The sequence below is a fragment of the Myripristis murdjan genome, chromosome 6 (genome assembly GCF_902150065.1).
Source record: "Myripristis murdjan chromosome 6, fMyrMur1.1, whole genome shotgun sequence".
Classification (NCBI taxonomy): Eukaryota; Metazoa; Chordata; class Actinopteri; order Holocentriformes; family Holocentridae; genus Myripristis; species Myripristis murdjan.
The window spans coordinates 28,962,456-28,974,618 of record NC_043985.1 but is presented as its reverse complement, the minus strand read 5'-3'; the positions used below and the strand labels follow the sequence as shown (position 1 = coordinate 28,974,618).

General features: G+C 43.1%; 1 protein-coding gene across 1 annotated transcript in view; it reads left to right on the top strand.

The window, feature by feature from the left end:
* Positions 1 to 11,273, top strand: part of LOC115360855 (PQ-loop repeat-containing protein 1) — a 66,043-nt gene extending 54,770 nt beyond the window's left edge. The window contains exon 5 of the mRNA XM_030054012.1: positions 10,977 to 11,273. Coding sequence (XP_029909872.1) covers positions 10,977 to 11,151 — 175 coding nt within the window. The 3' untranslated portion in view covers positions 11,152 to 11,273. The remainder of the gene's footprint in view (positions 1 to 10,976) is intronic.
* Positions 11,274 to 12,163: the final 890 nt, after the last annotated feature.

The following is a 12,163-nucleotide window of genomic DNA, read 5'->3' as shown; positions in this document are numbered from 1 at the left end:
GATACACCCACACAGCCAGAAGTTGCTGTGTAATCAGCAGGCGGCAGCCCATTTGCGCCCTTTGTGTTTCAGCGTTGAATGGAAAAAAAAGTTCTTTTGTGGTGCAGCTCATTGATTCTAGGTGCTGCACAACCTAATCAGAATCAAAAATAGGGTTGTTTTGCCGGAAGCTGCAGGCCACCACGACTTTTCCATTAACCACAGAGCGCCATCACTTCCACATTGGCCTTGAGTACTGCAGACATAAAATGTTTAAGCAAGGATATGAGTATGCATTACAATGTGCAGGGAAGTGGGAAGCTGACAACAACCTTTCAGCAACCTGCTCTTGGAAGAATATTCGAGGCATTAGCTCTACCTTTGTCCCTCCAACCCAACATCTATCTGTCCACCCATCCATCCATCTCTCCCTGAGGCTGTGAATGGGGGCATCAAGACAGGACAAGGTGAGCGGGAGGAAAGAAGATGACAAGACGACATTTGACAGGAGTCAAGATGAGGGAGGGAAGAGAGCTGAGGAGGAGGAGGACAAAGAGGGAAGGAGGCAGAGGTGATGGAACGAGAGAGTCAAATGCACAGTTGAAAGATGCTGAGAATGAAGGGAGAAAGACAGATGGACCTACAGATTGGACAAAAATGAAATAAACCAGCAGGGTAAAAAGCATGAGGGGGGAAAGAATGAAAGTGAACTCGGGGAAATTTGAAGGGAAGCCAGAAGGTGACTGCTGTGAGGTGGACAGAGAATAGAGAAAACCTAATGGAGCACAATCAAATACAGCATACCTGTTCCAATAGAGTATATCACCCAGCTGTTGTTATAGGGATCTACTCAATTATTTCAACAGTCTGTGACAGTGGTTCTCAAACTGGGATCCGGGGACCACCACGGGACCTTGAGGGGCTTCCAGGAGGTCCTCTGGAAAGTTTAGTTCATAGTTATAGCCATAGTTTAATTCACTAAAAACTGTAGAAAAAATGCATGAGTGGTTATTTCCAAAGCTACAATACACTGAGACTCGACTGACAAAAATCTGGCTCAATTGGGGCTGCAGAACATGAAAAACGTTGAAAAATTAAGGTCTGTGGTGCCAGACTGTAGATGATTTTTACTTTATAAATTATGATTGATTCATTTTCTCTTGATCAACCCGTAGATTGAGGAATTGTTTCAGCACTAATATGACGTCCTCCTGATCATATCTTTCTTACTTTTTCTAAGCATCTCTCTCTCTCTCTCTCTTCCTCTCTCTCTCTTCCTAAATGTCACTCACAGCCCTGTTTCCTGTAGCGCTGTTCCAGTTGTCCACTCCAGCCGGTTAGATGAGCTAATAGGTGGCCTGACAGCTCTCGCTCGATACACATCACCATTACTGCCTGGCCCACATACAGCGGAGGCTATCACGCTGTGCGATCAGACCTACCCGTTATTTTCCCCTTTGCGCTCCACCACCCTCTCCACCCCCTCACCCCCCGCTCTCTCAGCAACACTGTGGCTGCGTTCCTCACCCTGTCCTTGATTTATCGCGCCCTGCCCTTCTCCCACTACATCGTCATCTGCCTGTCTTCTTCCCCCATCTCCCATCACTCACTCTACTCATCAGTCATTCTCGGTTTTTCCTGACTTTCCCCTTCTCCCTCCCCATGCGCCACATCTCATCTTCTTTTATTCTCCACTTTTTTCCTCCCCCAAGTGCCCTGTTCACCATTTCACTCTTTCTCCTCCCCGCAGCCTCTCTCATCTTTTGCCACTTTGCTCTGATGAAGGTGTCAGGCCAGCGACAATCAATGCAAGACTTGTTAACCAAATGAATGCTTGTGTGTGTGTGTGTGTGTGGTTGATTAATTGATTTTATTTAGGGATTATCAGACACAACTCATCTAAGAGATAACATGTTCAAGTGAAAACAATTATTTGGTCCCAAAGAAGTTAAAAGACAAAGACACATAAAGAAGCGTGAGATAATCACCGTAAAAAAACGAAACAATACAATTATGCTGATCTGGGCATAATTGGACCTTGGACTGATGTTACCGTGGGTGCCATAATGTGTCATAATCATACAACAATTTTTATAAAAATACAATTTGGCTACATTCAATAGCCTACCATTGATAACACATACTGTATGAGTTCTGAGATTGATCATTTGTATCAAACAATTCAGCAGATTCAGCAGATTTTCCTCAACTCTGTAGCATCTCATTGCATCAGTCTCAGACTCCATTCTCACCAGTTTCACAGGGTTTGGAGTAGCATTGTACACAGTCGTCCTCCTGATCCATGTGGACCATGTCACTAGCCTGTTCACAGAGTGAGTTTTATTCCTGCAGGTGTCAGAAATCGACCCGGGCCCTGTTTCAGTTTGACCTTGAGCAGAGACAGCGGTGTCATTCAGGTTTACGTGGTAGGGATCTGGGACGTGGCTGTCAATCAGAGCCAGGGGACAATGGCTATCTACCCTGAATAATCCTCAGCATACAACAGAAGCTTGCATTTCACAACCAATTTATATACCAAAGAAATAAAGGAGGCCCTAAAACAGAGCCTTGTGGAACCCCACATGTAATATCCTGAGGTTCTGACAGTTCTTCATGTAAGAAGCAAAGCATTTTACAGCAGTATGTCTAAAGCCCATGCACTGTAGCTTTGTGAACAGTTGTATGATTCAATTTTGTGACTTTATACTCCTCAACCTGCTCAAACATAAGAGATTCAAAAGGTGGTTGTTACAGTTGATACTGGCCTGCAATTGCTAACACTTGAAGCATCGTTCTTCTTAAAAAAGGCGAACAACCCAAGCCTTGCTCGTTCACATGGGCTTTTTCTCTGACTTATCAATAAATTTACTGTATGAGTGATTGCACTAGAGATGTGTGTGAGAGAGATTCTCACTCCCCGTGCACACATCTCATCTTCCTTTATTCCCCTCCACTTTTTACCTCCCCCAAGTGCCCCGTTCACCATTTCACCCTTTTTCCTCCTCGCAGCCTCTCTCATCTTTTGCCACTTAGTTCTGATGAAGGTGTCAGGCCAGCGATAATCAATACAAGACTTGTCCGTGCTGAGCTGAACTGAACGAATGCTTGTGTATGTGTGTGTGTATGTGAGTGTATGTGTGTGAAAGAGAGAAAGCGGATGTGCAAATTGTTAGTGTGGATATCGTGATGAGATTGTGGATTTTGTGCATCTCTTTGTGTCTTTATGTGTGCAAAAGCATACTTGCATGCTTCCTTGTTGATGTCTGTGTGTGTGTGTGTGTGCGTGTGTGTGTATGAGAGAGAGAGGTAGATGCAGTCACTTACTGCTCTCAATCAATACCATAATCACTCCTCCTCCCAGTAGACCCTAAACGCCTCTCCCAGGGCCAAGTTCAGTTGTTTGCTCTGTGTGTCTTTCATCTCCGGTCACGTGACTGTGGAAGTATATCTTCAGTATATAGGACCAAGTAAGACCGGCGTGACAACCATCCAAATGTGGGAGCTGTGTGTGTGTGTGTGTGTGTGTGTATGCGTGTGTGTTTGCCGAGATGAACAACCTCAAACCGGTGTTTTGTCTCCATTCCCCTGTGCCGCTGTTTAGACTGCTTTTTGTGCAGATGACCCGCCTCTGTTAATTACATTGTTAATGATTCATCCTCGGTAATGATGTTTGCCGTCTCTGGAGCAAAGAAATTAGCCAAAGGGGGGAGCGGAGAATCTGGGAGGGCGACCGAGGACGAAGGAAGGGAAGGAGGGGCAGAGTGAGACAGGCACAGAGGAGGGGGAAAGACAGGATGGAGGGTAGAGAGGCTGCAGAAAAGGACAGAGATGACATTGTTTAAAACCAAGCATAAAATGTGGATTTAAAGGTACAGTGCACAATATTTTTGTTGCCCCACAGCAGAAACGTGACCATATTGTATTAATCCTGTGCACAGTACCCCTGAACCAGGTGCTGAGATTTCTGGCTTTCAAAACTCAACTTCTGTCCCATATATGCATTTTCACCAGCTGCTATAAAGTGGAGGACAGTGCTGCAATCAAGCAACTGTTATCGCAAGAAAGAAGAAGAAAATGACAAACCAGTGTCATTAATTTTACAGTACTTAGCATTAGCATAGTGATATAGTTCTTCGTGAGATAGATCTGTTTCTCTTGGAGCTGTTTAATCTCATCTGTGTCATTAAAATGTGCCTTTATTAGCCTATTTATGACAATTTAGCCAACTTGCACCCAGATTGTATCCGGATGTTATTTATCCACATTACATTTACATTTGTTATCATAAAATGTGTCTTCCCCACCCACAGAGAAATCTGATAGCATGCCGCTCTCCATATTTTCCCTTGCTAGATGCAAATTCCATCTACAATTAGATTGTAAAAAAAAAAAAAATTTCTCATTCATATTCAAAGTGGTCAGAGGTTTTGCCTGTAGGCTGATGCAAAAAATCTCCATCCTAACAAGTCCTTTTTTTCCTTTTTTGTTTTTTTTTTTGACAAGTGAAAAAATCTGCTAGTGAGATGATATAATCCCACTTGTTTCCAATGCTAATCGACTTGTTCGCCAGATTCTCTTAAATCAAAGGTTTAATTCAACCTGATCTCACAGAAATCCGTGAAATGAGCACAACCTCTTAACAACGCATTGCGTGCTCCTGGCACATAACCTGTTATAATTATGTGTGGCCACCACAGAAACAGCGTCCACTGAAAGTCAATTAGGATCCGTGTCGTATGGCCACCACGCAAACGCTGTCCACTGAAAGTCAATTTCATGTGGGTGGTAGTTCATAGATCCCGGAAGTGCAAATTTAATCAAAATAAAATAATAAATAAAAAATAAAAATCGCCAGTTTTCTAGACTAGGCCTACCATATTGACCCGCATAAAAGACGACCCTGATTTTAAGATGACCCCTCTTTTTCAAGACCATTTTTGGAAAATAGGCTACTTTTTATATGGACAAAATCTTGTTTGAATAAAAAAGCCACCGGCCTGCATCAGGCGGGTCGGCCGCGGCACCGGCTGGTACCGCGCCCACCCGGTCAGGTCTGCGGGATCTGACGGTGAGCGGTCAGTGCCGCGGTCGGCCCGCCTGGTGCCATGGCCGGTAGGAGTAGTATCTAACATGGAAGGGCGCAAGCCAGTAATTTCGCCTAGGGCGGCACATAGGCAGAAACCGCCACTGTATAGTTTATAATGTCATCATTTTCATATTTTTCTAGTCCACAAAAATCACATTTTAAGCCATTTTGAAATCAATGAACGAAATTTTATTTAATCTGAAAAACACCGGCGTTACCAAGGCAACGCGCTTCATGCTACCTGGTGACTCCCGGCTTCTCGGCTTCAAAGACGTCACGCCGTGGGTGGTGGTTCATAGATCCCGGAAGTGCAAATTTAATCGGTATTCTGAAAAAAAGGTCTGATTATTAGCCATAACGTTGTAACCACCCAAGGCAGACTCACCACGAGCTATGAGGATGTGTAACGATGGCATGTGTCCACAAGTCCCGTATAATATCAACTTTATTTTAAGAAAACACTTTTATTTGCGATATCATATCACGGAGAAGCACTACATTACCCATAATCCTAGTGTTTATCAGCGACGTGTCTGAATTGACAGCTTTCATCATAAAGTCAATAAAATCTAATAAGTGCATGAAAGTTGATAATGTGCTGATATGTTACGCCATTGAACACAACCCTTTCAGTCAGCGAAACAGAGCGGGTGGACAAACCGTGGAAACACGTCAAAATAGCACTAAAGATTTATATAGTCTATATATTTTTTTTTTTTTTCATAACACATCTTTATTCGTGGTATAAACATAGGCTACATGTTACGGTTATGCTTTTGCTGTTGAAAAACTACCGTATGTATGGTTTTTAAACCTAAATTCACAATGTTTATCCTAACCCGGAAGAGGGTACCAGAACTACAATTCGTGCAGAGTTGCAACACACAGAGCTGTCCGGCGCCATAGCTTTTGTAGTTCTAACATGTTATGTCTATTATATGAAGTGGTGATCACTAATTTTGCAATCTTAATCAAAGTTTTTGGGTGTGGGAAGAACGCCTGAATGGTCAGATTTTAATTTTTTTTTTCTTAAGATAGTGAAATCATGTTTTTTCCATGTTTTGACACTAGTCGGTGGCGCCCCCTATTGGTTTGCCATCGGACATGATAGTAGAGGTCAAGAGCTTTCCAAAAATGTTGACCCCATGTCTCTACCATATTTTGTTGCTGCACTGTAAGCCTTTAAAAGTGTCTCAGGTGGCCATATTAAGTTAATGGGAAAATCTGAAATATGAAACATTGAGTATTTTATGGGGAAAAAAGCTTTGAAATGGTCCAAATTGAAAAGTATGACTGTGTATATGACTAACATCAATATTCTAAATAAATTTGGCCATTAAATACCCCCTTAAAGAAGTTTGACTGATTTTTATCAAGCTTGGCCCTAAAAGAGGTCTGCAGATGTACACCTGAGACAGCCTTGGCTTGGAGCAAGATGAAAATCAAACTTTGTCACAGAACAACAATGAAGACATCGTTTGAAAGGTCTTGACCTATGGAGTAACATATCTCAGTGTGAGACCAGTGGGCAGTTCCTGCTCCCCACAAGTGCCCTTTGAACCTTGCACCTGAGACACTTTTAAAGGCTTACAGTGCAGCAACAAAATATGGTAGAGACATGGGGTCAACATTTTTGGAAAGCTCTTGACCTCTACTATCATGTCCGATGGCAAACCAATAGGGGGCGCCACCGACTAGTGTCAAAACATGGAAAAAAACATGATTTCACTATCTTAAGAAAAAAAAAATTAAAATCTGACCATTCAGGCGTTCTTCCCACACCCAAAACTTTGATTAAGATTGCAAAATTAGTGATCACCACTTCATATAATAGACATAACATGTTAGAACTACAAAAGCTATGGCGCCGGACAGCTCTGTGTGTTGCAACTCTGCACGAATTGTAGTTCTGGTACCCCTCTTAAAACATTGTGAATTTAGGTTTAAAAACCATACATACGGTAGTTTTTCAACAGCAAAAGCATAACCGTAACATGTAGCCTATGTTTATACCACGAATAAAGATGTGTTATGAAAAAAAAAAAAATATATAGACTATATAAATCTTTAGTGCTATTTTTGACGTGTTTCCACGGTTTGTCCACCCGCTCTGTTTCGCTGACTGAAAGGGTTGTGTTCATGGCGTAACATATCAGCACATTATCAACTTTCATGCACTTTATTAGATTTTATTGACTTTATTGATGAAAGCTGTCAATTCAGACACGTCGCTGATAAACACTAGGATTATGGGTAATGTAGTGCTTCTCCGTGATATGATATCGCAAATAAAACGTGTTTTCTTAAAATAAAGTTGATATTATACGGGACTTGTGGACACATGCCATCGTTACACATCCTCATAGCTCGTGGTGAGTCTGCCTTGGGTGGTTACAACGTTATGGCTAATAATCAGACCTTTTTTTCAGAATACCGATTAAATTTGCACTTCCGGGATCTATGAACCACCACCCACGGCGTGACGTCTTTGAAGCCGAGAAGCCGGGAGTCACCAGGTTAGCATGAAGCGCGTTGCCTTGGTAACGCCGGTGTTTTTCAGATTAAAATAAAATTTCGTTCATTGATTTCAAAATGGCTTAAAATGTGATTTTTGTGGACTAGAAAAATATGAAAATGATGACATTATAAACTATACAGTGGCGGTTCTGCCTATGTGCCGCCCTAGGCGAAATTACTGGCTTGCGCCCTTCCATGTTAGATACTACTCCTACCGGCCATGGCACCAGGCGGGCCGACCGCGGCACTGACCGCTCACCTGTCAGATCCCGCAGACCTGACCGGGTGGGCGCGGTACCAGCCGGTGCCGCGGCCGACCCGCCTGATGCAGGCCGGTGGCTTTTTTATTCAAACAAGATTTTGTCCATATAAAAGTAGCCTATTTTCCAAAAATGGTCTTGAAAAAGAGGGGTCATCTTAAAATCAGGGTCGTCTTTTATGCGGGTCAATATGGTAGGCCTAGTCTAGCTAGTGGGCTGATCTAACTTGTTCTACCTTGTTTCAACAAATTTATACTGAAACAAGTGAAACTGCATTGGAAAAGATTTTAACACACTGATGAATCTGAGACTAAATTATTGTTCAAATTAAGATTTTTTTTTTTTTTTTTTTTTTTTTTTTTTTTTTTGCAGTGTGTTGCAGCTCCATATAGATCAAAATAAAACTGCATACAAAATCTCTTTCCAGATGCAGATGTGATGTTTGAGGAGAATAGAGATGATGTACGTAGCTGACAAGACATTGCATCTCAGCAGCACAGACTGAAAGATCATAATGTTCAAGATGCAGTTAAATGCCAGGTGCAAATGCATCTGTGACAGAGACCTGTTGATATTGCGGCATTTCCTTGGTAGAAAATGTTAAAAGCTACTTTCTTAATTCCCTCAAAAGAGGAGACAAGCGGAGGCAGCAAGAGTTAAGACAAAGGGTGAAAAGGACAGCAGAGACGAGAAGAAAGCAATTCACTGAAAGGAATAAGCAAGGAGAGAGATGAAACATGATATCTGCAGTTCAACACAGGGTAGGCTCTTAGAAATGAAATGGGAAAAAAAAAAGGTAGAAGCTTTGGAGAAACAAAAAGGGACGCTTTAGTGAAACAAAGAGCAAGCATTTCCCACGAGGGACCTCGGCAGCTCAGAGAGAGAAGTAAAAGCCTGACAATTTAAAAAATCTTTAGCACACTTATTTTTGGAGTGGTACAATAAAACCCCAAAAGTTTAAACCGTCTGGGGAGCAGAGCACATCAGTGAGACTCGCGATCTGCCCCAAACAAGCTCTGCCCGGTCGGTCGGGGAGAGGCGGTAATGGCCTGAAGACAGAAGAAGCACAAAAGCAGATTTGCTGCTTTTCACTGACATTTTCATGTTCGTTTTTTTTTTTTTAGTCTCCTCAAATACATTTATGGTAGACCATCAATTTCGGCTTGCATTTTAATGGAAATACTAAGTTAAGGCACTTTCACACTTTAATTTTCAACCTAGTAACCCTGGGGTAAGCACACGAGCAGTTTCAAATTAACTGCTATCCCAGACCATTGAATCTCCCAGTATGATGGTTTTCACCGGCATAACTGCTAAAATATCAAGGGTGAGTTGATGTGACAGTGAATTTTGCCAACCAATAAAGATCTAGGGAAGCACTTTTTACCACTATGACATACTGTTACTGTAGTTACACTGTACACTGTGTGGGGGGCTAATAATAGGGGGCTCAGCTACAGTTCTTGCACTTTCTTTTTTTTTTTTTTTATTCAGCATGATGTAAATTCCAGTGAACATATTAACATAAAACATTCAACACAACTTTTGATTTAATCGCTAGGCCTATTAACTCTCTTTCCCATGAGCTGCATACAAAGTCAGTATAGAGAGACATTGACAAATGCTCCATTAAGCTTTTTGAGTTGAATTGTTGGTACACTGCTGGTTGAAATGAAGTCAAAAGCCAAACTGTGATACAAGCAAAACTGTGGCCCAAAAAACTGAGACGCAAACCGAATTACAACTTAAAAACTTAATGCAACTTAAACTCTCGTCCACTTTTAAGAAAAAAACAAGCTGTTGCAGTATTTTCCCACTATTTAGCTCACGGAAGCAGGTTGGAGCCTGCGAGTGCAGTTTGGAGGAACTCGCGTCATGTTACTGTCCCAGAAAACACGTTTTAGCAGCATGTGTCAGTTTGAGCTAATCACGCCTCTCCGGCACATGCGGTGTCTGGATTTGGACACTGACAACACATTCGCAGCGATGTTGAATAATGATGCTCTTACTTCCCTGCCATTTCCCTGCCAGCGCCGGATTGTTTGGCGGTAATGTATTGGTCCCTCGCAGGGCCCTGAGGGGAGCCCCGGGGAGGGACGGATAAGTTTGACATGACTCTGCAAGGAGAACTCAAGGATAGTCCAGGCCGACTGTCCCCACAGTCATTAGGCTGCTGGAGTCCCTGTGCGCCCATACCGGCTCATCATGCATATCCATCTCCCCATTCCCTATCTAAATCTTTAGGTCTCCATCTCCATCTCTCTTGCAGTTTTGTTACACCCGCCGCTGTCCTCCCCCGTTTCTCCCTCACCTCTCTCTGACCCTCGCGTCTCGTATATGACTGATGGCCCTGCTGTATCCCCGGGTCCAGTCAGCCTTAATGAAATGAATAAACTCCTGTCATTATTCACACCTACTGGACTTCGCTGTCCTGAGGACAAGGCGGAGAGTCGAGTCAGAGAGGCGAGGGAGACGAGAGTCAGGGGTGATTGATCAGCCGAAGAGTTAAAGGAATGTGATGGAAACGCGTCGAGAGCGCAAGTTAGTGCAAGTTACGGAGGGATGGGCAACATGACAGAGAGAGGATGTGAAATGTGTGAATGAGAAAGTGGAGCGTGTAGAGGAAAAGATACAAAGTAATGAAAGGAGAGAAGGTAGACCGGAGGATTATGAGTACAAGAGGCAGGCAGAGGAGATGTGAAGCTTATCCCTGCTCTGCTCTGTCTGATGCTGTCTGTGAGAGTTTGAGAGGAGCTCTTTGGGGTATTGCGCTGGCATCAGGCCCACGGCATGGCTGATAACGGCTGCCTTCTGCAGAGTCTGTCTTTCACTTTCTCCAACTCTGTGTGATCAAACGGGGCGAACTTCACTCAGTTTATCGATCGCTCGCTGCCTGTCTGCTCCGTCTCCCCGAGACATAGACAGCAGGAAGCTAATTCAGAACCAAAACACTTGCAGAATCAGATGAATGATTGCAGATTAATGCTGCAAGAAATTATGGCTACTGAGTCTGGCATCATGTCAATTGCTGGTATTTTACTCACTGAGAAAATGGTTCCAAAGAAGAAGAAAAAGCGATTTTCTCTCTCCTCATGTTGTTGTCTCTTGTTGTCCCCCCTCTCTTTGTGCCACAGTGTGAAGATGGTGCTGCTGTGGACGGCCGGCGACGTCTTCAAGACCACCTACTTTGTGATGAACGAGAGTCCGGCTCAGTTCTGGGTGTGCGGTTCAGTCCAGATCCTGATCGACGTGGCCATCCTGCTCCAGGTCCTCTACTACGGCCAGGACACACGCACCAAGCTGGGTTAAACGCCGCGGCATGCACGCTGGATTTCAAGGAGTCTAATAACAAGCCGGGGACTGTGATGAAAATCAGCCACAGTGCTGATGGAATCACCAGGGGAGAGGAATTTTTTTTCTTTTTTTTTTTTTTTTTTGAAGATCAGCATCCAAAATGTGATGAAAACCAAAGTCAGCATAGATTCTGTCTTTTTTTTTTTTTTTTTTTTTTTTTTTTTTTTAATTTTTGAGCCTCTGTTCAAAATATTCAGCTTCACATCTGTATGTTAGAAATTACCTTTCAAGTTCAATTAAGCAACAGATCTACCCCTTTACTCGCTGAAGGAACTTTTCCAAAGTGCTTTTCTTAATCGTGCACTCCTAACAAACCGTTGGGCCTTAATCTGCTCGTTTTATGGAACGCAGCACTACCGGTGTGTGTTTATGTTTGTTTTAGCCTTTTATTCTATTTATTTCCTCGCTGTAGAACATTAGTTAGTTACTGAAGGGTGATGGACACGGAGGAAGCCGCTAGAGGAAAACATTACTCACCTTGGCAGCTCACTAACAGAGTACTGTTGTAACGGCAGCTGGAAGAGCCGGTCCTGTACCTGCGCTGGAATCTGCTGCCTGACTGATGAACCTCTCGCCTCACACCCCAGACCTCCCTCTAATGTTCCCATGATATATACCGAGTGTGTGTGTGTGTGTGTGTTTTATGTGTGTGTGTGTGTGTGTGAGTGCGTCATTTCAGCGGAAATCGATTTCGGCCATTGGCATGCAGGGTGCCAGTCAAGCTGAGGCCAGAGGATGTGCACAGTGTGAAATATCTGGGATAATTACATGGGTCATCGATCTCAATGATCACTGTTTAATGTATACTATCATTCTGTTTGGTGGTCTAATTGGAAGCCAGAAGCGATCTCACACATACCATAAAGACGGCAAAAAAAAAAAAAAAAACATAAAAGGGCATGCCGCAAAGTGTACCTCAGTCCAGAAAAAAAAAAAAAAAAAAAAACTTTTGTAGACACCAACTGCC